Consider the following 27,038-nt stretch of genomic DNA (forward strand, 5'->3'; position numbering starts at 1 on the left):
AGCTACAGTATCACCCTAAGACTGAAAACAAGCATAAAAGCTGGTCTTACAGAAATTTGTTGCTCTCGTCCTTGTTGACCTAGAAAGCCACTTCAACATATGGATTACTATTACATAACCTCAAAGATTAATGCCCCGTGTAAGCTAAAGCTGCCCATTACGCTTGACTTTCTGGTGCATGTGTTGCATCGCTCTACTAAGACTACAGTTGAGATCCTCCAAATTAAAGTAATTCTTTCATGATTATTTTAAAAACAATCTATCACTTATCTTCTATATCTCTAGTTAATTCAGATAAAATGCATTAGACGTTACTACACTGGTAATGCAGCATGCAACATGAAGATTTTAGACAAATACGCCAATCAATATTCCTGCTAGTGTTATAGTAAGCAACAGGAAATTAGAACTCTCTACCCCTTTTTTCCCCCGTAATACATGACTAACGTCATTTAGAGGTTTGTCTAAATCCACAACATTAAAAGACTGACTGCCATTTGGCAGTTTACTTTGCAGGTCTGCCTTACTTTAAAAGAAGCGCTGTTCAAGACTCGGTTGTTCCTACAAGTGCAAAACAGATTTTCTATTTACAGCAAAAATACATTTAGTATTTTTTCCCCATCTGAACTGTTCATTATTTGAACTATTAGAAATAAGCAACTATGTTAAGAACAGGCTACTGTTCATTGCCATAAACAAAATCTGTAACTTACTTTATACTGATCCTCCATTGCTGCTAGCTGTAATTTTATACCCTCATTGATTTTCACTTGTTCTTTCCACTTCAGCTCCAGTTTAGCTAGTTCATCAGCATACACACTGCATTTCATCTTCTCATCCTAAAATAGTTTATACCATGATATGAAATATTTACAATTTTAAGAGATTTCCCCTCCCGCCCCCAACAATGGCACTGAGTGACTCCTTCCTTTTAGAACAAGACCATTTCCAAATGGCTTCCCCAAGAAATCAAACCTGACTCAAGACTTTGAACAGGACAGCACCACTGAACACTGCATAAATCATGTTCAATACATATTTTTTTTTCTTGCCCGAGTTTTCAACAAGCTGACATTTCCTCTTTAGCTTCACAGTTTCAAGTTTCTTTGTATCGTAATACTACACTGCAATCATGATTATCCTTTCAAGTGTCTCACTTCAATACAAAACCTTTCCCTGTGCAACTTTTACAACCTGAATATCTTTCATCCAGAAGGTCAAAGGCAAAGCTTTCCTCAAGCATTACTACAGAAGAAATAGCCAGCAGAAACTAACTCAGGCTCTCCGTAGGCAGGGTAATGAGCAGAATTACATGACAGTTGTTATATCCTTGCGAGCACATTAAAATAGAATAATGTCCTTGTGATAAATAAGAGAAACAAGATGATAAGCTGAGTTCATGGCAGTTTGTGAATGTATTATGACTATTTGAGAACAAAACATATTGAAGCAGAGAAAAACTCTCAAGTTTTTAATTCTTAACTTAATTCTAATTGTTCTGACTTCATGTTGATTAGTTATTTTTTAATCCCCAAATAGCAGGCAAACAAATGAACAGAGACAAGACAACACCCAGAAAGCATTTTTTAAACAATTCTACAACAGTCAACTTTTCACCAGCATTGCTGATACAATAATGCATTGTCATACATACATACATCCAAACTGGTCAAATGAAAACCAAGTTAGGACTGACAGGTATTAATATCTGAAGGGCATTACTGTTGTGGCTACAGCACTACTGGTGCCAGCTTTGGTCCAGAGAACCATATAAATGCCAGTATGTATGACTGAGCCCAAGCTAGTAGGCAGCACCTGCTCGGACATCAAAACACTGTAAAAGCCCAGGACAGTCAGGTTTGGAAGGGAATTCTTACACTTGAACAGCACAGCAGATAAACACTGCTATACTTGTTCCAGACATCAGCTGGCTTATAGCAACATGCTGTATTTGATTTATAAAAGCAATTATACTTAAAATACAATGCAAAAAATAAAAGTATTCAGAACTTTAAGCATAGAAGTAGTAGTAGTTTTGTTAATTTGTTTTACTGTATCTGGGTTATCCTGAGGGGTCCTTGTGCGGACTCTCTACCACCACAGGTAATCAAGAGCTGACTTAATAAAAACATGTTTTCTAATGTTAAGGTTTCTACCATAATCGTGGTGTATTACACAAACAAGCAAGGCAACTCAGCTGGGTAGGCTTTGTGGTTTTAAGATTTAGCACCTATAGCTACCTTCTGTTCAGCTTTATGAAGCAGCCATTTACTTACTGCCAACATTTGCTTGCATTTCTTATACTTCTCTGTTTTCTCAGCAATTTCTTTATTCATTTCACGTACTTGTTCCTTTACCGTGAACTCCGAGACTATATCAGATGAAATGGGGCTAACTGTGAACATTGGGGGGGGGGAGAAAAAAAAAAAGAAAAAAAAAGAATATTGATTTTTTTGGTTCCATAAATAAAGTTTGTATGAGAGAGTGACAGGCCAAATTTGACAGTGCATCAAGAACAGTGCTCCCTGTTACCCAAGGAAGTAGTTAATCAGAGACAATCAGTATCATGTGGCTAGTGATACACAAGATCAGCAGTCATACTAGCATGTCTGTATTCAGTTCTCTCACATACTGAAGATGAACGTAAATACACACATACATACTACAAAGGTCAGTTAAAAAAAAACACCAACACCCAGACAGACATCTCTCCCCTTAACTCCCAAGAAAGTAAACACCAGAATACATACGTTATCATGCCATGCTAGATATTTTATTCTTCCATAAAAACATGAAGTACCTCACCAATCTACTTCATCCTATCACATACTATAACTGAGCTTGCTGGGATTTTATTTGCTTTAGGCAACACTTGTATTTACTTAAGGCAGGAGGAAGCTGACAGAAATTACAACCTATAGTCTCTATAGACAGAAAGAATGTGTGAATTATGAAGTAACACAAACAAAATTAGTCAGCATTTACTGGCATTTATCGATTTAAAATTGAATAATAAACCAGCCTTAGTTTTAACCTATTATATGTTTATGTTTTAGAAGATTAGTTTTGTAAGAACTTAATAGTTCATAAAAATTAAAACCTAATTAAACGTCTTCTAATAAACCACAACTGCCTATAAATGATGAGAATAGTCTATGGACTTGACCTTACCATCAGGTAATCAGAACTTTTCAGTGGATTTGATTTTACAGTAGAACGCTACAGTAGACAGCCATTGTAACAGGACCGCAAAATTACTGTGCGGTTTTTTTTTTCTTCACAATTTGCAAATTTGGGGAGGATTTGGGGTTTTTTTTTTAATGAATTGTTTATTAGCTTGGCAAAACCAGCTCTGGGCTAACTATCAAGCAGAAATTCAAGAATTCAATCCTACTGAGATTAACAAATATTAACTGAACTGTTTTGAAAAGATGGATGAAGTTATTTATGAATGTTATACCTTGAAAAAAAGACACAAGTTTTTTAGATTTAATTTTCACATTTCTAATCATTGGTTTAACTAACAAGTCCACTACTTTATACTATACATACTATTAGGGACTACTTCACATAGACAAGACCTTCAGGCTGATACAAATAGACAAAATTTAAGCTGTTGATACCTGGAGATGCAGACAACTTTTTGTCTGTAACAACCGCAGTAGCTGTCTCAATGTTAGATGCATCTGTCAGTTTCTGTTGATGCCCTGCAATTTTCTTTGTGAAAAGAAATTTTGTTTTGGTATTTGATTAAGTGAAAGCCAAAGCACAAAGTAACATATATCTTGCACATATCATCTCCTCCAAAATTGGACTATACAGAATTATTTATTATTACCTCCTGTTTTAATGAGTAAGCAAACACATTTAATTCTACTAACACCGGAATTGCCTCAGACTATGATTTTTATAATCTTACATTATAAAGTTCTTTTTCCCTAGAAACAGTAATTTCTATGTAAATTATTAGAAAAATCTCATTTCCTAGAGAATCGGTTACACTTAAATCCATCAACTTAAATTAATATTCCATTAGACAATGGAGTCTGTAGTACTAATGAGTGCTGGACTTCCACTGTCAAAGCAGTGAAATTTGGTGTTTGTTATCAGATGTACAACGTAGCCAAAGATGTGGAAGATTTTTAAGGAAAAGCCACAGGCCTTCTGATATGACACCTCATTCACCATTGACCTTCTGGATGAGAAGACAACTTCTTAAAGTAATCTGTGGATCAGTGCTGGGTAACTACCCCATTTGTTCCGTGGAGAGCAGAAATACTTAAGTCTGTTTTTCTTAAGAACTCACATTTATACATCTTGCCACTGTTCCTACGCCTTTTCCCTGTTTGAGCTCCTCTCTGACTCAGTCACTAATTTTCACAAAATTCTGAACAATTCTGCTCTCAATCTGTTTGAAATTCGCTAACAGGTTCAGTTACTAGGTGGCATGAGACTCGCATCATTTCAAAAGCCTCATTTATTTATGGAGCAAAGCTTAGAAGAGTGATAAGAATGCAAAATACATATGGAATACAACTACATGCTGCGTTGTGGAAACTTTCTCCCCTCTTCACTTTGACATCCCCCTCCAAGTTCTCCATTTCCCCCACTTTTGGGTTTGAGGTTGGTTTTTTGTTTGTTTGTTTGTTTGTGTTTTTTGTTTTGTTTTCTGGTTGGTTTTTTTTTTTGGTGGTGGTACTGAATAGAGGTAGTAATTATGGATTTTACCCTGCTTCAGTTTCAGAATTCTTTCTTGAACAATGTTATGCTTATAGGTTCATCCAAACTCTGCTAGCTTTCTACATACACCAGTTACGATCAATCCTACGCTTGGTTTTGACAACTATCTAAAAAGAATCATAGAAGTAATTTAGCTTTACAGAAGAAAACAGTAAATTAAAGAGCCATCGCTTACTGCATTTTTTAATCCTTTTTAAAAGCACTGGTTTTTGCAGAAGGAAATTAAATAGGCGCTGAAAAGTTACAAAAAGCAAGTGCAATTTCTCCCATTCTACTTACTGCCTGTTCCGTAAACTTGTTTACTTGTCTTTGAAGTTTTTGACATTCTTTGAATTTTTCCTTGTAATGGTCGGCAGCCATTTGCAGACGAAGCTTCAGATCTTCAACTTCTCTGCGTAGTTCCTGCTCTGCTGTGTTTGAAGTTTCCTTAAAAAAAACATTAGAAACTGTTCTCCCTTTTGTTCAAATACCACTATTTCCCAAAAAGCCTTTTTTCAATTAAAGAAAGCATAATGCTCTATGTAAGCACAGAAAAAGTTCCTATTTTCTTTGTGGGATGGAAAGGAATATAGTAGTAGAGCACAAATAGGGGCAGCGTCTGTGCTAGACTTCATTCCAAGTACGACACACTGAGCGAATAAATAGGCACTGGTATAATACCAGAGGCAGGTAAAGAAGATTCTTATTCTATGGGCTGGTTAATGTATACCAGAAGCCTGAACACTTTCCAGAAGGTGTTCTAGCTATCTTAGAGACAAGTATAGCCACGTGGCAAAAATGGACAGACCACAACTGTATTCCATCATGCTCACTATGTTTCTGCTGGAAGTGGTTCAGTTGAGCTGTAACGCTGATACACAAGCTAAGCAAACTACATTTACCAACTGGATACTTTCTGATAATTTGAGTCATTCAGATGATCTGCTACTTCTTTCAGGATGCATTTCAAAGACATTGTATATAATTGAAATTCTTAGAAAAAACATGTAATTCTTGGATATTTTAAATACAGTAGTTCTTTTCAGGGTTGTACTATTCACTTCATATTTACTGCACTATTTTATTTACTGTTCAGCTCAATGTGTTTTTTTCATACTGCTACATCATTACAGCATCCTACTAGCTAATTAATCCAATACAGTTGCAGTCACGGAAGATCCAGTACAAAGCTTACTTAAGTCAGAATGGTGAAATTTATATTAGCTCACTAGATTTTTATTGAACACTGAGAAAGTCAAGACAGTTCCCATTACATTAATATTTTTATACTTACAATACTAAAGCAAATTAACTTTGACCACAAATATTGGAAGGACTCTCGAGACTCAAGAGAGAATCCATCAATAAGGACAGAATATTATAAAAAAAAAGTTCTAGCAATTTTCTTATCTGAATGAATTTTTAATGCTACTGTGGCTCACATAAAAGAATTAAGAAAGGCAGAGGATTCAAAATAATATAGATAAATACTGTATTATTCTGTGAAAATAATCTGAGGGTGGAAGGGAGTTGCTACTAGTAGCAGCAGAAACCTTTCTTACCATCCTTCCAAATCAGCTACCATGCACTTGATTTAAGGTGGTATCTTGAGTGCCAAGAGAGAATTTGATAATAATTTGCACTAATCATCCAGAAACATTTTTTATTCCCCAATTTCAGCAAAGCTAGCTCTGACAGATTTTATAATTACAGATAAACTTCAATACTAAATACTGACAATTTACCTGTTCATTTTTCAAAGCTGTGATTTTTTTAAGTTCAGCTAAAGCATCAGCAAGCTGCTTTTTCAATTTCTCATTTTCCAGACGTGCACTGTGAAGATCTGCCATTGTCTTATCTCGCACATTTACTGCATCACTCAGCTCTTTTGACATTAGGACAGCTTCTTGTTTGCTAGCCTGAATCTGATCTTCAGCTTTCCGAAGCTGTTCTTTTAAAATACTTGCATCCTCCTGGGAAAGAGAAGAGAGGGAAGAGAATCCATCATTTTTTAATTTAAAGCCTAAATAAGGGTTGGTACAGGGATTAGAAACATTTGAAAGAAAAATCAAGTTCTCCTGGTGGCTTTAGCAAAACCATTAAACCAAGAAGTTGGTACACCAATACCATCTTTCCTAACAATGGTGTGCAAACATATTTCACTATGACATAAAGGCAAATTTAAACATTATTATTTTATCTATACTGAATTTTTGTTGTATTTTCAGCTTTAGTTTTAAACACATGCCAAAAAAAGTCTTTCTGTTTTCCAGAACATCTTTGTTCTTATCACCGTAGAACTCTCAACAAAAGAGCTTCAAAACCAAAGTTCATCCCACAGAAAGACACTGCAGGTAACAACAGAGTAAGAGGTCTACCATGCCTACAACTGGTTGACCTAAGACACCGTAAAGCAGCTTTGGGATGTTTTTCTCACAGCTGCGTTTCCCAAGACCTTGCACAACAAGCTTTTCAGAAGGAACCGAGAAAAAAAAGTAATGAAGAGCAAGCTGCAGCATGCAGCACTAAGACTCTCAGCACTGCTGCAGCTCCATACGGCAGCCCAAGGGCCAGCTGACCAAGCTGTACCACTGGCCTCTCATTCCTCAGAAAAGCCAAGGATTTAAAAAAAAAAAAATAAAAAAAATAAAAATTTCAGAGCTACTATCAGCTACTCGCAGCCTCTGGGCTTCCTGAAGGCATAATGATCTCATATTCTTGAGTCTAGACATAAATTCAGGTATCTCTACTCCATTATTTGCTATTTTTTAATAATCACTTAGCATAGCAAGTCCAGAGGAATACTAATATATTTTGTAAACATGTATGAAGATAGATGGACTAGGAAATACCCTAAAGTCCTGTCCCTTAGTTATTTTTACAGCACATGATGCATCAGTTACATATTTCAGTAAATACCTGCAGTGTCACAGTATAAGACAAAAATGTTAGCGATCCCACCAGAAACGTCACAAGCACTTCAAGATTAATAAATGACATAAATGTTTGGTTGCTTCAGTACTGGCGCACACACACCCCCTACATGTTTCTACTTCAAAGCAAAATACAGTAGTAGTTTAACACATTCAGAAACAAAACTGCAGAGCAGTCAAAAGACTAAAACAAGATAAGCTGTAACTTAAAGCAAGATAGCATGTTTTTTGTCCTCTCGCTATTTCCATTCTTAATAGCGCTACTTTTCTACTTAAAAGTTACATTTATAACTCACACTAATGCAATTTCTGTTCTTTCAAGATCTAGACTGCTTTTTTCTGTGAGAAGACTGGCAAGATACACAAGATAAAGTCACCTGCATAATCTGAGTTTTCCATACTGGCCTCAAATTCTGTGTCTAAATAAACAATCTAGTTTGGATCAAGAGCACATTTGTGAAGCAAAACTCCCAGTCAATTCCACTATCACCTATCACACCGTAGATCACAGGACGGAACAGTCTCAGAGCACAGAAACTGCACTGCTTTTGGACGAAACGGAACAGGAAGATGGACATCAGGAACAAACACCTAACGGGTATTCTATCCATAGCACCACACTGAAACCAGTCTGAAGTAACCCCACCTGGACCACGGACAGCACAGATACCAGTTCTTCAGCAATTTCACTCTCCGACTACAGCACACTGCTTGCTAACCACAATGCTACCCCACTGCGTAGCAAAACTCACCTCTTCCTTAGAGGTCCTACTGGCACTCTTATTGCTGAGTTCTCAGTCAATGCAGTCCATTTATATGGTATCTTATCCCTTCTCAGGTTTTACTTCTATTGCACCTCGACAGTACGTTCACCTAACAAGTCCTTCAGCACATCTTTTGAAGTCTCCTCTTTTCTCCTCCATCACCCTTTGCAGTCTCAACATACCTACATTCTTACCTTTTCTCTTTTCCTCCATCTCCTTCCTTTTTCATGAAGCTAAAAGCAACTCAGAGGAGTGCACCACTTTTACTGCTGCACGTTTACCAAACTCACAAATTACTTTTTCACACATAGTTCCATCTTGCAGTTCATCATGTGAAACACCTCAACAAGCTCAGTATGTGCAAAACTAAAACCGAATTCACTCTTGCTCATTTTCTGCATCTCCTGAGAGCACCATAATCCTCTTGCCTCTCAGCCTATAACCTGGTGATATCTTCAGCTTCTTCCTTTCTCTTATTAAATACATACAACCTTAGATATGTTTATTTTAAACCAGGCCAATTATCTTAGTAATGCTTACCTTGTTTGATGAGGAGAGCAAAAAAGCTTTCTTCATATTTTCTTTTTCAGCTATAAATAGCTGTAATCTGCCAACCTCCTCTTTATAATACGATATCATGTTTTCTTTGTTTGCATCCAAATTCTTAAACGTCTGGATTTCTTTTACTAGTTTGGTGTTTTCTATTTCTGTATTCTTCAAGTGTATCTGTAATGATGCTAAAAAATGTCAAACTCTTCTTCCACGTTATGAAAACTACTGTTCACCTGTCCATTTAAGTGTTCACTAAATTCTGACTCATCTCTGAGACAGATTAGAACAGGTAAAGAGAAAAAATTTAAACATTTGATAATATCACTACCCTCCAGCACAAATTTTCTGGCTGGAATTCTTTCAGCTTGATCACCTAACAACAGCTCCACTCTACAGCTAGAGGTTAAGGCTCTGATTTCTAACCACATCAAATTAAGCTATTCAGAATTCACTCCTCTCTTCACAACTGCTGGACAACCAAGGACAAGCAAAAAAGAAATTACTTGAAAACTAAAGAGAAATTAAATCTTCTGGTAGTATCTACTTGCAATCACCTAAGCAATCAGGACTACATCAGCAATATTCATTTCCAAAGACAGCAAACTACTTTAACAATTCTAGAGCTGCTGTTAAGGTATCATCATCTATCATATTATGCCTAATAAAGGATAACTGTTGCACTCAAGTGTTGTCCACTCAAGACTATAAGATTTGTCTTGCTTATTTACAAAGAGATTCCATGCTTGTGAAAGATGTTTTGAGATTTTATGACTTCTGGTGTATATCTAATACTGTCTGCCACCGAAAGACATTTTCCTATGAACAGAAATAATCTTTTAAATACACTTGATTTGTTTCATACAACCTAAGGATTTCATTATTTTAGCATATAAGACTGTTTTTGCCGGAGGGGGGGGGGGGGGCGGGGACGGGGGGGGACGACACACGACTATATTTTAAATATGGGTGTCTCTCAATACCAGCAAAAAAAATCAGCTATGATAGTAAAAATCAATGCAATATAGATTCTACTAAAGCTTCTCAGAGTTATGCACAAGACTTGAGAATAAGGAACTAGAAGACACAGTCTGGAGAGAGAACTTAGAAGAGTAAAAAGTAATTTACTTATGAAAAAGTGTGTTAAGAAAACCAGTTACTGAGTGATGTACTGTGTAACTAAAGAAATTCCTCACTAGCATCTATTATTTTTTGTTACTATGCCAGCATTTTAACAAATTGGTGATCCATTCTCCTTCTTAGAGACCTTTTTATATCATGGGATGAATTCAGATGCTATTTTCCTCATTCATTTTTATATGAGAACACCTAAACCTGTCTTAAAAATCTGTTCACAGAAGTTACCCATTTCCTTTTTTCCTTAACAAATTCAATTTATCAGACTTCTCTATAAAACATTATTACCTTTATTTCAAACCACTTTCAGTGTATACAGGTACAAGGAATAAAGTTACCTTATAAAGTTCTTTTTCATCCTTTTCTGTCTTTAACACACATTCAAGCTGCTCCTTCTCAAGCATCACTTTCTTCAGTTTGTCCTTCAGACTAAGACATTGACAAATTAATAGTACAGAACCATTAATACAGAAAATCGATGCATGCATTAAAAATTACTAGTTTAAAAAAGCACCTATGGAAAGAAACAGTAAAATAAGGAAGGTAACGAACAAAATTCCTAAATACCTGTCTAACTCCGTTTCTTTTGCAATGGCTTTTTGAGTAACAGTCATGATATCTTCTTCAAGCTGGAGAACTTTTGAAGCAGCCTCATCATGCTTCTTCTTCACATCATCAATTTCAGTTTTAAGAGCTTCTGATGCTTGAATATTATTCTTTAAAAGAATTGCAAATAGATGTCATATGAGAATGCATATCTTCAGAATTACAACATGCTATTTGAATTAATGCTAAAATATGGTCATTAGATTTCTTCTCTTCCTTAAAACTTATGACAAGCCTATTTCAAGTATATATAAATATATATTGAATATATCTATTGAATATATAAAAATATATTAAACTTGCTATGCACAGTTTATATATTAATAAGGAGTCAATAAGGAGTTTGTTTTGGCACAAGCATTCAGTTACACACAGACTACCAAAGACTTCAGAGTACAGGACAAAGCTGTATTTCATATCTGTTGCCCATCTCCTTTCTGCAAACTAACCATCGACTGCCTAGCTTAGAAAACATAAAAGAACTTCTATTTTTGTTTGTACTTTCTTTTACTTGAAAAGAAGGAGAGCTTGCATTTGACCAGACAGCTACACCACTCAAGCAAGGCACAGTAAAGGCAACTGCAGGCAAAAGGAGGAAAAAAAAAAAAAAAAAAAAATATGGAAGAACTCCTGATGAAGAGCTAGTTACTACACTACATTCTCCTAGCTAGAATACATGGAAGGTCTCACAAAGCTCATGGAAGCTCATGAAACAATTGCGGGATTTATGTCTTAGATATTGCAAGTTGAGACAGAGGATGATGACAACACCCAAAACAGATTTCTTTGTCAGAAAACTGACAGATGCAAGATGGGAAGCCACTTTTAATACTGCGTTCATTATCTAATTACAGTAATGTCCATATCATTCTAAGGCAGTGGACAGCTAAACATCATCTCCACCACAGCGAAATGGCCATTTCAATTCAGGTCATCTTAAATAACCCAGAAAAACATGATTTTCAATATAATACTACTTTCTTGAGAAAAGAAATTAATAACACTAAAGTAGAAAACACATACTGAGATAATATGCTACTATTTCTGATCTTAAAATTCAATAAAGGTCAGCTTAATATCAACCATGACAGTGGTATGAATCAAAGTGTAAACAAGGTCAAGACAGACTGACCAACATGCCTGACTACAGCATGACTTACAGTGTTTGTGCAGATGCTAAGGTACAAGTTGTCCTTCTGCTCTACATTTGGAAGATTAAAGCGCTAGTTCATATATTCGTTTTTAAACAAAGCTTAATGCCCTGAAACAACAAGACTGTACCGTTACATCAAGAGAAACACATCGGCCAGAGTTTACAGAGAACCCCTACTGGCCAGATTCCAACCTAACTAACAATGTTTTAAGTACAATAAAATATAATGAGGACTGTTTTTACTCATTAATTATCAAAATACACTGTTCACAAGTGTAATTAAGCCCTGCTTTTACAAGCAACTAAACAGAAGTTTGGGCATTATGATTTTTTGGGGGGGTGAGGGGTGGCAAATGTAACTGATGACTCAGTCACTTCCTAAACACTATACCACCACATAAAGTATATTTTATTTTTGTTACATACACTATAAAGAAAAAAAGAAGAGGACTAACACATGACAACTATTTAAACTCTAAATGGCTTTATTATATGCCTTAATATAATAAAGAATTTCAAGGGATCATGAATGTGCCGTCTTTTTTGAAAGCAGCATTGGAGAAGATGACCCACGATTTGCATAAGGACTTTATTTTTGAAGAGCTATCAGCTTCCTGCTGCCAAAGATATACGTACTTGGTGTAATGAAGGCAGGATATTTAATTAAAGTCAGTATTCCAAGTAAAATTTGCTATATAACCAGCAGCAACAACACACATTATAACTGCTTTTCCTTCCCTAGTGCAGCGGAGACTAATTACTTGCCCCTGTTTTGAAAGTCTAGTATAGTAAAAAGTCTATTTCAATGCATATCTGTGTTTTCTCTAAACACCACTTTGGTATAACTGTAACTGTTGTAACCCAAGTGCCTTCAAAAGAATTTAATCTGATACATTATATATACAAACTGTACAAACAGTTCAAACAGGCTGCCAAAGGTAACATATATTAAAAGGAATTAATGACCTGAAAAAAATTCACTCCACAAACAGCATTACAATTGATGCTGCTTTGCTAGTTATTCTAAAGGGACATGGTATTAAAATGTAAAAGTTCCATACTTAACAGATTCTCACCTAATAAACTTGCTTAGATACAACTAAAGCCTACAGTTTTGAAAGAAAGAAGGATTAATTTTTAGAGACGACTTGTTATTTTACAGAATTCTTCGCAATTCAATTTAGATGCTGCAATCTTAGTCTCATACACACTGGTTACAGCGGTTTCAGGGCCTGTAAAATTTAAAATGAGTGCTCTTAGACTGTTTTAGAGGTAAAAGTCGACTGTGTTTTAGGATGAGTCTAAAGGGAAAGAATATAATAAACACATCAACTACATATACAACCTCTATTACAAAAAAGATAATTACTTTCCATAATTATAGTTTACTTAATTTCTCTTTAGTTTATCTGGTACATCTACAAATATTATATGTTTTCTTCTACTTTCTTAACAGGAACAAAAAAGCACAGAAAGAGCATGAATCATTTTAATGAACTGGTTTAAAACACCCATCAATTTTAAGGTTATTTTTACTCTGGATTGTATTTTTAATCCAGTTATAAATGCAGCTCCCCGTCCCCCCTCCCTAGAGTTGCAACAGCCTTATGGGTGGACAGGGGAAGCAAACTGCACCACAAGGGTCAGAATAAGCAGCCAGAAATTACTTAAGTCAGCTTCACTGCTGCAAAACAAAAAGCTACCAAAATAAAAATTCCTATAACTACTAGGAGTCTCAGTAGTGAAGTGAAACAAAGAAAATTTAATGTAGTTGTCAAGTGAATTTATCTTCTTCAGAATCAAAATTCCACTTTGAAAATTTTGATGTTCAATCAGATCAGGAACGAGAAGAAAGATGGGGGCACCAAAATCTTTACTGCTCTTCTGTAACGGCAGAAGATTTTAGACTGATTATTTTTAAAATAATTTTATAGTAATTGCATGAAACACTGTCCTCCCCCTGCAAAGAACTGCCATTACACATAATGTGATTTGTTTACAGCGCATTACAAACAGCTGCCAGAAGAACAGTTTTTACATCAAAAAGTTCTAAATTAGAGATCAGTTGCTTTAGGTTTATGTAACCTAATCGTAAATACACTGATTGAAACCTCATAAAGCCATTATAAGCTCTATCTAAAGGATATGCGAGGGTCACACCTGTGCTCTTCCTTGAAACATGTTTAAAATCTATTTATTAAACTTCTGCTATAAAAGGACTAATAATCTTTCATTTGAGCATAGAATAGCTGTAAAGTTTCTAGATTCTCATTTTTGTAACAGAAAACTATAGCAAAAATCTGTGTGTTCAACAACAAAGAACAACATGCTTTCCCTACTTTTTTCTTACTTCTAACGGATTTTTGCGACACCGTGAAACGTTTCACTGTTAATAGAAGCAAAGCGGTACAGACATCCCTTCCTGGGAATCAAGATACACAACGCCTTTTTCAAACATGTTCAAGGCAAAGAGAGGTCCAACAGACAGAATAAAATACTTGAAAAATACAACCCAATACTACTTCCAGCTGTGACATCTTGCAGCATGGCAACGGGCAGCATGGTTTTTTATGCTTCATCTTCCCTTTTTGTCACATGTAAAACTCCCTATCCACTTTTTAAAAACCATTCCACATCTAAAACATTCACCTTTGATTAACGGCTAATATCTGCGGTCTTTATTTTACTTTTTAATGAATGCATACATTGTAATGAAGAAGAATGAAAGGTTAAAAATGAGCTATGCAACTCTGAAACCACAGAAGTCAATTCACCAAATACCAAGCAATTTATTTAAAGGAAAAAAAAGAAAAAAAAAAAAGCAGCAGCACCTTTCAAGTTTCAGCTGGATTGATTTATCTGGACATAATTTAATGTCAGGGGAACCATTATGCTTCACACCCTGCAGAGAATTTAGAGGATCTAGATGAATTATCTGCAGGAGCCTTTTGTTTATCCCATTGACATCATAGCAGCTTCAACAGAATCATGTAAAACACTGGGCTGACATCATACTCTGTTTAAAGGACCTCTGAGGACAAATGATGAACACAATATAGTACCACTGCAGCCACGGCAAAATCTGAGTGTGCTCATAACACAGGGCCTGTATGTTCTGAAGGGAAACCTCAAGTTGTCATTTTTCTTTCTAAAAAAATTTTAAGCATTTGGTAAAATAAAGCAGTAAACCAATTCCAAATAAACTCAATGATAGACACAAAGAGAAAAGCTTAATATGATTGGCAATAGAAATACTGCTCTAAAAACATGGAAGCCTCTCTATTCCAATTTAATTGTGTTGATCTCGTCAGCTAACATTGTTAAACAGATCAAAACTCTACAAAACTAAGGCCTAACTCTGTAGAAGTTCACCTAAGTAACATCAGCCACCCAACTACTGTCACAAAGACTACAGACATGCAAGTTTTTGCAGGAGGCAGCTGAAGTATTTAGACGCAGTACGATTTTGCAGCATGCATTTATATTTCAGAATGTAAAACTTTTTTTTTTCCCCAAAAGATTTCAAAACATCTTATAATGCCACTATAAGCTATCACTTTTTCAAAGAGTCATTCACACATAATTTCAATTGAAGTGCAGGCAGGATACCTAAAACATTTAAGAATCTCTCAAATGAATCTGTTCAATCATCCAGTGAAATAAATTTCAATTAATCAGTTTAAGAAATATTCATACACAGAACAGTCACTAAAACAATAAAACAGCATTTTCTCTTCACAGGATGTTTATAGCACCCTTGGGTGCTGTAACTGCTGGTGCCAACCTGAGCAATTCTGTGTCTAATTTGTATCTTTAAAACATTATTTACATGGAGTTGAGGGGGGGGGTGTCCTTTCTGGGTTGGGGGGTGGTTTTTTGGTTGTTGTTTGGGTTTTTGCTTTTTGGGTGGGTTCTTGTTTGTTTGTTTGTTTTTTAAAAACAATGCATCTCCCTGACCATCAGATTTTCACACATGGAGCATACATAAACAATACCAACATAGCTTGATTTAAAGAGGCAGTGGAAAAAAAAAAACAAACAAACACTTAATTCACTTTTACGCATGCATTCTGAACTGGGCACTTGTGCTGCTGACATATCACACCGCACAACAGCATTTTGTCACTATCTAACCAGAGAAACTCTCCTTATAAAATGGCATCAAAACCTAACTTAAATGAATCCAATATTTGACTAAAACTCTCCAACAAATAGAGCTACTGCGCAGGCAGAACCTGTCAGTAGAATGTGGATTTAGGTAGAGGTCCTATCAAAACTACCCATCACATAGATGAATTAGCCCACTTTTTAAAAGTTAAATGGTGAACTAAACTTTCAAAAAGCATGAAAGAACAAGTTTATCAAGTCAGTAAATTCACTTATGCCTCAATTTCTGCCAACGTCATAAGAGAAACACTATTCAAATGCTCACAGCATCAAAGAACGAGCAGGTAACCTGCAAATCTGTTGCTTCTGACTCAAGTTAAAACATTTACAGAAACTACTGCCACAGGAGTAAGACTCGTCACCACTGTAACATTAAAGAAATCCGTTCAGAAGTACTCTCTTCCCACTAGAGGGAGACAAATGATTGCAAAAGCATCACCTGCCTGCTCTGCTCTCGACAGAAGCCTACAAAACCTGTGTTCACAAAATTGAATGGTTGCAGAGTGTCAGAAGAGCAACCGATGAAAGACTGACACAATGACTACTGCCTATTTCTCTTGTTCAGCACAGTAATATTAAATCTTAAAACAGCAGGCAAGTGCACTGCTGCCAGAGAGCTTACACACAGTTTAAGTACACACAAAACTGGGAACACGAAGACCAAAAAGCATGCGTTTTTATTTAAACAGGTATATATTTTTATATTCACAATGTATAAGATATAGATTAGAAATATTTGTATTATTATTTTCTAGATAAAAAATACACCCAGTTTTTTTTATTCAATGTTCTTCAATTTTTCCAAAAGTAAAATATATTCAGATAAAAGAGCTTGAGTATGTACCAGTGAACAAGTTATCTCAGTAGGAAACCAAAGGAAAAGTTGAAATGTTAAAAGCAACCTGAAGCAGTTCTGGTGACCATGTATCATGTGTCATCTTCTTAAGGAAAATAATCATAGTGAGTAATTACATCATTATTTTAACAGTGTTGTATTAGTAGAGTTGCAAGCTGTATATACAGCATGATTCTAAATAAAAGTATGCTATCAGGGAACATCACCCTAGTAAAAACAAATTAACTCTGAGGCACTAACAGAAGGTTGTAAGAAAAATATGTGACGTTTCTGAAACATTTCCAATAATTTTGCATTTACTCTGAATTCCCAAACAGAGTAGTAGCAGATTAAGTTAAACTGTCACACTCTGTAAGGGCTAATATAATGTTATCGGGGGGGGGGGTCTAGGAACGGTTTAACCAGCATGAAAAATGCTGCAGAGGAATACTGTATTTTCCTGTAACTGAAAATACAGCCCTTTTCAGATGATTAAAAAGAGTGTGCATGTTGAAGGGCAGAAGAAGAAAGTGAAGAATGGGAAAGATTCACTTATCCCCTCCCTAAACTGATCTTCTCAGAAGAAATACATACTGTGTTAGGCAGCCACTGGATAAGAGAAGAGGAAAAGATCAACCTAAAAGAAATAAACACTGAATTTGTCCCAAGTTCTACAATATCTTAAGCTTTGGCAGGGCAGGGTAATTAACACAGCTTAATGGTAATAATGGTAATAATCATAACATATGAAGTGTGCACTAAATCAGTAGGGCTGGAAAGTACACTCCCTCAGAGCACAAACACTGACGAGCGCAGAGCCGTGTGCCTTGCAAATATTCTCTTTTTCTGTGATGGTGGCAATCACAGCCTGAGAAAACGATGTCTGCAGAACCAATAATGTGTTCAATACAAATAAAAATACAGATTTTTTTTTTTTATTCCAATGTGATAAAATACTAAAAAAACCCCACAAACCCAAACCTAAAAAAATAGAAACCTTTAGAGACAAGTAGTGACTTAGAGTGCCGTAACATGCGTCAGAAGCTATGTTTCAACAACTCTAATAGCACGTTATCATTTTATGTCTTCAATGCATTTGTTCCTCCTATCTTTGATAGGAAATGAGATGGCTATCTTGTAAGAAGGCAACAAAAAAACGTATCTCCTGAACAGTAAGGGTACTGTTAGCAAACCGAAATCCGTAGTTTGTGACCATTACAGTCTGAAGTACTACAAACACAGGACCTCACCTGTTTTAAAAACTCAAGAAATGGGAATCTTTTAACCACTTAAAAACATGCGTAGAGCCCAATATTGAAGCTTCGTGTAGCACTGACTGTATTACACCTGAATAGATTGTTTAGTATGCTATGTTCCTAAAAGACTGATCTCCTTTTAAACTTTTTTCTTCCTAATATTTTGCCCAAAGATCCTCTAAAGGACCACTTACAAAGCATCCCAACTAGGCAAAAAGCAGACAAAGACAATAGTTCCACTGCCCTGATTTCTATGAGAGTAACTAGGTGGGGAAGAGAGATCAAATAATCAAGAGTGGGAGGGAAACACTAATTGGGATATAGCTGTGATCTTGTCTGTCAACAACTATCCTGTCTATATTAAGAAACCAATGTTTCTACAGACATTTCTCAATGATCCGAACTACTCCTGAGCTATTTGTGAAAACAAAGGAGTGATAAAAATCAATACCAAAAAGAGGAAAGTAGCCTAAAGGCATACAAATAAACATGAATAAAAAGGGGATTTTAAGAGAACTGTGTTTTAACAAAACATTTTCATATGAACTCAGAGCTTTTCCATCATGAATCTACCTTCTATTTGTTACACTGTACCACAGTAAGATAACTTATGCACTATGACCCCTAACCACACCATCCACATTCTGTTCAATTATAAAAATATAAGGTAGCTTAATAAGGTACTTGATCAAAAGACATGAGCTCAGACACCCATATTACCTGCTCCAAAGAAACTGAGTAAGATTCTAGAAAAGGGGCAGATTAACAAGTATTTTGCATAAAGGGGTTCGTAGCTCCAAGGCCACCTTATCACAATACAAATAGTAGTAAACAAGTAGTAGTTTCCAATACATTAGCAGTATAAAGAGCTCTGCACTCAATTAGAATCAAATGCGTGCGTCTGTACAGACATATCCACTCTCTCTGCTCATGCAATTGCCACTTTTTAAATACAGTGCTTTGTACTATTGTGTTTTTTAGAGGGCTCTTTGGACAAGCAGAATTCCTATGCAATTCTTGATGAATGTACTTGCAAAAAGGAAAAAATTAGTATGTTGTTAAGAGATTGTACATGGGTTAAATGTAGCTTAGCTTTATTTTTAACAAAGATTTTTATCACTTACAGCTTCCTCTTAAGCTACAAAGGTAATGATATGTAGTGTTTACAGTAATTATATTTTCTTATATGGGCTATTTTGGTTTATTAATTGTTTTTCTTTAGCTTAATATGCTCTAAAGTATATTGAAAGTTGGTTGTTTTTTTAATAGAACTCCAAACAGTTAAAGCTTTACCTAAGTTAAACATTTTTAAAAATACAAATTTTAAATCCATCAACTCCACTTTTTATCTATTTATGTATCAAAAGTTCAGAGCATAACTAAAAATCCACCTGTATGTGACAAAAGAGCACTAGGAACAAAAGAAGAAAATAAAAAATCCACAGAATTACTTAGTTAACCACTCTGTAACTCAAAGACAAAAAGACCAAGCCAGATCAAAACAACCTAGCTCACACTAAACACATGTACAGATTCTGCTGTTACATAAAACACACATATATTTTGATTACTTCGCATTTCAAGGTTATCCTGTGTAGTCTTATATGAAAAACAGCCAAGTAAATGCATTGTTCAGGTCTATCGCCAATAACAATTATTCACATCACACAAAGCTGACTAGATTAGCTGGGGGCTGGGGGCGTGGTTTTGGAGGGTTTGTCTGGGTGGGGGAGTGTTTTGTGGGGTTGGTTTGGTTTTTTTTAAACAAACCACAAGGAAAATAAAACCTAGGTACTGTAATCCTACTGAGTGCTACATAACTGCTGCTCAGGAACCTTTAAATCAATCCATTAACACACTGTACAGTGTTCTTAGCAAAGATAAGTCATATAACCCCTTGACCCACTGCTGTATTTCATGTATTGGGGTAGGGAGGCAAGGAGAGAAAGAAGGGAAGTCATCTTTAAGATTGGAAAGTTTAGAGAGAAAGCCGCATATAAAGTACTGTTTATTAAACTTTCCGATGATGAAAAAATTAACTTATTGCACCTTATTTAGTAGATGCCTATTTAATTTTCAAGAGTAACACTGGATTTATATTCTGCTTATGTATATAAACAAATGAAAGATGTTTCAACTCAGCAGATTTTCTTTTTTTAAACAAGTGAAAAACAGAGAATAGAACATAAAAGATGTAAAATAAGACAGTGTCAAAGAATTAAGAGACAAAAAATAATTGCACAAGTTAGAAAACTTCTGTAGTATTCTAGATAGGTGAAGAGTTGCATCAGCCTCAGATCAGATGTCTACTTATAGCTCAGCTAAATATAAGTAAGAAGTTCTTCACATTGCATCACCACTTCAACAAAATACAAGGCAGAAACAAACTAAAAAATAAAACATTCTTGAAATTAAATTGTAATTGCTAAGTTCTGGTATCTTAAAGGCAAAAGTATTTTTGATTATAGATATTCACAGGAAAGTGTGAGAAAGTATCATGACATTGTTGCTCCTTTGTTCCTATACAGTCTGTGTCCTTGCTGGACAGCCGTCAAAACCCCATTTGACAAATTGTTCTAAAACAGCACTGTAAAGCTAACGTGGATTAGAACTGACAATTACTTTCATACATTTTTTTACATCAGAACCTCAAATAACAATGGTATCTATGTAGCTCATTCAGATTTATCCACCAAGTTTATGATTCTGCAAATCCATTAAATTTATACTTTTAAGTATTTAATTCTTGTCTCACTAATTTAAACTAGTTCTCATATACTGGAAATTAAAATCATTCTTTTTAAAATCATTCTTTTATAGGAAAGACTTTTTTCTAAACAGGATCTTATCCTTTCTTTTTTCCTTACCCCACATTCTAGCCCCTTTCACTATGACTGTTCAAAAGTAAAATTACAAAGTTTCAACAGTTTCAAATTCCCTCGACAAATTCCTTTCTGTTAAAGGTGTATCACGCAGAACTGTTGACATATACATACTAGTACTTAGAAATAGCCTATTAACTGCTGTCCACAGCTAAATTATATAGGCTTCATTACTTCAAATTTGTCCATGTCACCACCTCCCTCCCACATGTTTTTAATCTTCTCCTAAAAGTTGTTTTTTAAAAAGCAGCTTAAAAATAGGTTTGGTCCAACTTTTTTGTGCCTTTGTTATAATATTAGATTTCCTCCTTACCATAGGTAGAATTCCAAATTAAGATTGCTTTGTTTTCGGCTAGATTTATATTTTCACTATTAATTAACACTGTAAACTAACTTTTAGTTTTGTGCTTCTTTTCCCTTTTAAAATCTTCAGACCTTGTGAAGCCTTTTAGACAAGTGACTAGTTACTTTTCACTCTTTGTGTGCCCTGGCAGTAGTATTCTCTGTTACCAAAATTTTTTACCATTTTCAATACCCTCTGTTCTATGTAGTTATCCCTTAACAGGAGTTTTTTTGAAAAGCCCTCCTCCATTTTAAGTCAACATAAGCAAACTTTAAACTATCAACTACTTTCCACTATGAATTCCACAGTTAAATGTCAAACATCTGGTAACAGCTGCCATCGATTATCTTACCAAGCCTGGTACCAAAAGCCTTAAATATTTTGACTATTTTATGACATAAAAGGAATATTGGCAGGAGGTTAATAGGAACTGACCTGTTCCAGCGTAAGTGTCTATCTAACTGCTGAGGGGTTTTGATAGCTGATTTTCACCCAGTTTAACTGGTTCTTGAAAAAGGTGGATTACAGATATTATGAGTCAGCTTTAATCAGTTAAACAACTAACCTTTTGCTCTGTTTGCAGTTGGTCACATCTCTGCTTTTCATGGTTAAGTTCTTTTTCCAGTCTTTCAACTTGATCTCTGAGTTGTGCCGTTTCCTTTTCCAGAACAGAAGTTACCTTTAATAGCTCTTCTTTTTCTTTTATTATTTTTTCAATTTTAAACTGTAAAAACAAAAACGTTCTTTTTTGTTAATTTTTCCCCCCTTCATTCCTATGAAATACGTGGATAACAAATTACTTTAGTGTTTGAGCAGAAGCACAAAATGTGCGTCCTCTGGCTAGGTTATTTTACAGTTTTTCCCTTATTCCCAAATTTCTGAAGTTTCATTGCTTTAACTGAATAGTACTACAATACTATTAGACAGCACACTTTGCAGTGTCTTGATTTATACTCAATTTTTTCCCCCTTAAGTGAAGTGCCTTTACTGTTCCCAAGTGACAGCAACTATAGAGGAGCTAATTACAATGATGACAGCTCGGTGAAAAAATGGCTGCTGACTGTAGAGACACACACACACACACACTCTCTAAAGCAATGTTTGAGCAACTTCACCAAAAAAATGAACACACGTAGCCAAAAGTAAGGACTGGCACATGAACCGTGGACTTTCAATACTTAAAGGGGGCTTATAAGAAAGTTGGGGATAGACTTTTTAGGAGGGCCTATAGCAATAAGACAAGGGGTAATGGTTTTAAGCTAGAAGAGGGTAGATTCAGACTAGATACAAGGAAGAAATTTTTTATGGTGAGGGTGGTGAAACACTGGAACAGGTTGCCCAGTGAGGCTGTAGATGCTCCATCCCTGGAAACATTCAAGGTCAGGCAGGACAGGGCTTTGAACAACCTGATCTAGTTGAAGATTTCTCTGCTCATTGCAGGGGGGTTGGACTAGATGGCCTTTAACAGTCCCTTCCAACCCAAACCATTCCATCATTCTATGAAGCAAGATAATCAAAAAGGTTTGAAAAAATATTTTTCTTTAATTTTAGTACTAAGTACATATCTGAAAGGCAAAAATATCCCAGATGTATCTCTGTACTAAAGTCTCTTATCCCTAAATTTTGAAAACTGTAAATTGAATATATGCACATATGTGCCTAGATGCAACTGACAAAAGGATAAAACATCTGATGGCAAGGTAAGGAAACTGTACTGAGCAATTTTCCAATAAGCAAATCATACAATCAAGTTGGTTTGGTTTGGGTGGTTTTTTTTGTTTGTTTGGCTTGGTTGTTGGTTTGTTTTTGTGTTTTTGGGTTGGGGTATTTTTTGTTCTAGGTTGGTTTTTTTTGTTGTTTTTTTTTTTTTTTTTTAGTAGTTTTCAGCCTACAAAATATCAACAAGCAAATGGAAACATCTTGACTCTGGATATAAGCATACAAATCTAACCACATCCACCTAGCAAAGAACATGACACACACAACACTGCTTTAAATAGCACAAGAGCTATTCTAAGATACTCGGGCACCTGCAATTATTCAGCTTAGTTTCCAGGGCTCTTCACTTGTGCACAAACAAAAGTACACTGGTTCCTTCATTTTTTTTCCTTACAATGAACACCATTTCACACAAAGGGTATCCTCCCCCCTCCAGTTAGTTGGAGGGTACAGATGTCAGAGATGGGCAACTATCTACTCTCTTATGGTTTCCCAGTCTATGCTTAGTGCTATACCATATCTGTAAACAGTTTAAAATCTTTACTCATTTAACCTCCAGATGTTCTGAATTCCAATCAAATACTGGAGAACAAGCCAGAAATATATACGTTACACATACATATGCAGGTTTTTTCCTCCTGGTTTGTTCTTCAATACTATATCCTGTGAGTGTATGTATATATATATATATAAAAAAAAAAAAAGAAGATAACATTTTAAGAACTGTTGAATCAAACCTCCAGAAGTCCAGCTTTTGTGGTCACCACTAACATATCAGAGTTTCCTTCATCTTCCATAGTGAGCAATTCTTCAACAGGGGAAGAGGTACGAAACTGGAAAGGTGTGCTTGCTCCACGGATTTCTCCTTTATGAGTCACATAACAGAACTGGTAAAATTCTCCGTCATCATTTGGTAGATAATATCCTATCAAAATAAATTCATATTTGAAGAAACATTCTACATAAACATGCAGGTCTCCATCTGCAAACAGATTATCAGATCATGTTTAACCTACAAATTTCATGCTCATTACCTCAGATAAATCATCAAAACAGCAGAAAGGAAAAGTCATCCTATTTAGTAACTTTCATCCCCCAACAATTTCTCCTAGCTTTTAAGACAAACACCAAAACAGTGTCAGGTACTAGGTGCTATATGTACATATCACCTTACATATATTAGGTAATAGCTGCTGTTTATATAATTATGAAACAGAATTATTAGCAATGAGATGCCCTGAAGCTGGATCAGGACCACATTATTATGTAACTGTTGTACAATCACAGAACAAAGATTAAGCAATTTTTTTGGCCTTGGAATACTTAGACAACCAAAGACAACAGACAAAGACAGAATAACATGCAATGACAAGATATCTGCAACTTTACCAGATTCAATTTTTTGCATGTTTTTTGTGGAGTAACCACAATTTCCTTTTGCTATTTTTAAATGCCAAAGCGCAGCAATGCTCTGAATAGATGGCACAATTTTAACAAACTACAAGCATAAAGGGGGCGGGGATAGTTTAAAAAAGAGCTTATTTTTCAAAATTGAAAAAAATTTCTTCTAGACTTTGCAAGGTAAGAATAAATCCTCTTTCTTCTAGCTATGTAATACTGCATGCTGCTAGCAAATTACTTCAGAAGAATTTCTGTGTGACTGTTCAACTGAACTGTTGCCCACTAAAGCTTCAACATCAAGCCTCTTATATCACCTGTATTCGCATGGTAATATTTGTGGATGATAACCATTTCCAGAACTAATGAGTTTTTTTACCTTTATTAGTAAAGGTAAGAAACCACACCTTACCCAGTTTTATGGTAAGAAAACCAACTGGTTTTATTCAGAACACTTAATTATCAGATACCCTAGCCAGCTTGAGTATGATACTAACACAATAAATCCTCACCTAATGTTCAACCCAGCAGTTGATGTCACCAATTTCTGTTCATATTTCACCACAATTCAATCTGCTGCCTTTCTAATTTTATTATTAATTCCTATTCACCAACTTTCATTCCAGATTCCTGGAAGACTTTTCCCAGTACTCTTAGCTACTTTTCTTACAAATGGTAAAACTTTACATGTGCTATATGAACAGCACTTGTACCAAGCACTTCATGTTTCCATTAGTCTTATACTTTATTAATGGTAGCTCAGGGAATAGTATCTTAATTTCAAAACCTCAGGATTCTGTGCTTTTGGACCTGACTACACTTTCACATATAACACTGCAGTTCAGCTTACCTGATTCAAGCTTAAATAAGTTGACGCTACGTAGAAACAAATTCAGAACAATCTACTTTGCAGCTCCAGCAAGTTTTAATATTGGTTCAAAGCGATTTTAAAACTACTTAAACTTTAAAACGACTTTTTTTCTTGTATTTAACATGTACTGGAGAGAAGAGATTCCTGATTATTTTCTTCAAGCACACCCACTTGATCATTAAAAGAAACATTTAAAGCATGCTGCACAACATTTACTATTTATCTCAGTTAATTAAGCTCCTGTAAGCTCTACTGATCTCATCTCAGCAGCACTAAAATATCTTGCCAAACACAACTGGGAGACTGTCTGAATGGAAATTAAATCTGGCAGCTCTATAAAAGTGGTGGACTGTCAGCATGGAACGTAATAAATGGGACGGAGCTACCTGGTCTCTTCACGTGTGGTAAAACTAAGTACAAAGGACTGATAGTGGCACGTAGAGTCCTAGGCTTCTAAGTCACTTTTAGTTTCAGTCCAACCCAATTTCATTCATTTAGTGAATTTTGGTAACTAAAATAAACTAATGACTTCCTTCCACTTCCTACAGAGCGCACATACTTTTCACAGATTTCAAGGTTATAAAATGGTCAGATCATGTGGATATGATCATCATCAAAAGTACCAGAAAAAATGACTTCGGATAAGAGAAAGAACAGAGAACTCATTCAAGCTATCACTATTTGCAGCTTTAACAAGACAACAAGCTAACACAGTAATAATTTCAGGACTTCAGTTATTATTTTTCTATGTATTTTAAGCAACAAACACACACAGACACTAAAGCCAACTATAGGAAGTAAAAAAGAACATATGGTACATAAAATTCTGTTAGTAAGCAGAAAAGCATTAAACAAGTTTAACAGAGGTGCTCTTTTTACATGCAACTTTGAATGCGTGTACATTTTTGACATTTGTAATGTCCTGTGGCAAGAAGTTCTGCACACTGACTGTGTTACACAAGTATCATCTTTATCTCTGTTTTGAACCTGTCACTTGGTAGCTTACATCGATGGCTCCTACTTCTCTAAATATGAACAATGGATAATCCACTCATGCCATGGGTAGCTGATTTTAGAGACATCTGTCACTTCCCATTAGCTCCCTTTCCCAGGCTGAAACATACTGGCAGAAGGAAGTTCTGAAGGTCACGTAGTCCAACTTATCATAGAATCATAGAAGAGTTTGCATTGGAAAGTACGTTAAAGATCACCTAGTTCCAAACCCCCTGCCATGGGCACGGACACCTTCCACTACACCAGGTTGCTTAAAGCTCCATCCAGCCTGGCCCTGAGCACTTCCAGGGATAGGGCATCCACAACTTCTCTGGGCAACCTGTTCCAGTGCCTCACCACCCTCATAGTGAAGAATTTCTTCCTTACATCTAACTTCCCACTAAAGAGACTGTTGTCAGCACCAGTCTGAGACTACTATGGCTGTGTCTAATCACTTGTGTGGAATTCCCATCCTTCCAAGCCAGGAATACCTGTTCAAGTCCTGCACTACTCCCTCTTGGCAAAAAAGTTCTTCCTAATATCAGACATAAACCTCCCAGGCCACAATCCATGGCCATTGTCCATTTTTAAATATAATGAGAAAAGTGTGGCTCTGTCATCTTTATAACTCCACACCTTTACGCAGAAGCTATTCTTAATTTTGATCTTCCTTGTTGCACTTTGTTCATTTGTGCTACTAGATCTTTTTTGAG

The 27,038-nt window shown here is 35.6% G+C and overlaps 1 protein-coding gene across 5 annotated transcripts in view; it reads right to left on the reverse strand.

Annotated features, from left to right (window-relative positions):
- The window catches only part of TAX1BP1 (Tax1 binding protein 1), a 66,993-nt gene that overhangs the window by 19,691 nt on the left and 20,264 nt on the right, over positions 1-27,038 (reverse strand). For 2 of the 5 annotated variants that reach the window (XM_082318606.1, XM_082318607.1), the window contains exons 4-13: positions 23,801-23,988; positions 21,910-22,068; positions 10,670-10,818; positions 10,441-10,531; positions 8,957-9,142; positions 6,465-6,692; positions 5,020-5,166; positions 3,624-3,717; positions 2,277-2,395; positions 714-839 (exon numbers count right to left, since the gene is read on the reverse strand). In XM_082318606.1, coding sequence (XP_082174732.1) covers positions 714-839; positions 2,277-2,395; positions 3,624-3,717; positions 5,020-5,166; positions 6,465-6,692; positions 8,957-9,142; positions 10,441-10,531; positions 10,670-10,818; positions 21,910-22,068; positions 23,801-23,988 — 1,487 coding nt within the window. The remainder of the gene's footprint in view (positions 1-713; positions 840-2,276; positions 2,396-3,623; positions 3,718-5,019; positions 5,167-6,464; positions 6,693-8,956; positions 9,143-10,440; positions 10,532-10,669; positions 10,819-21,909; positions 22,069-23,800; positions 23,989-27,038) is intronic. The other 3 variants (XM_082318609.1, XM_082318608.1, XM_082318610.1) reach the window with 3 other exon arrangements.

Source organism: Platalea leucorodia (genome assembly GCF_965183815.1).
Source record: "Platalea leucorodia genome assembly, chromosome: 1".
Lineage (NCBI taxonomy): Eukaryota > Metazoa > Chordata > Aves > Pelecaniformes > Threskiornithidae > Platalea > Platalea leucorodia.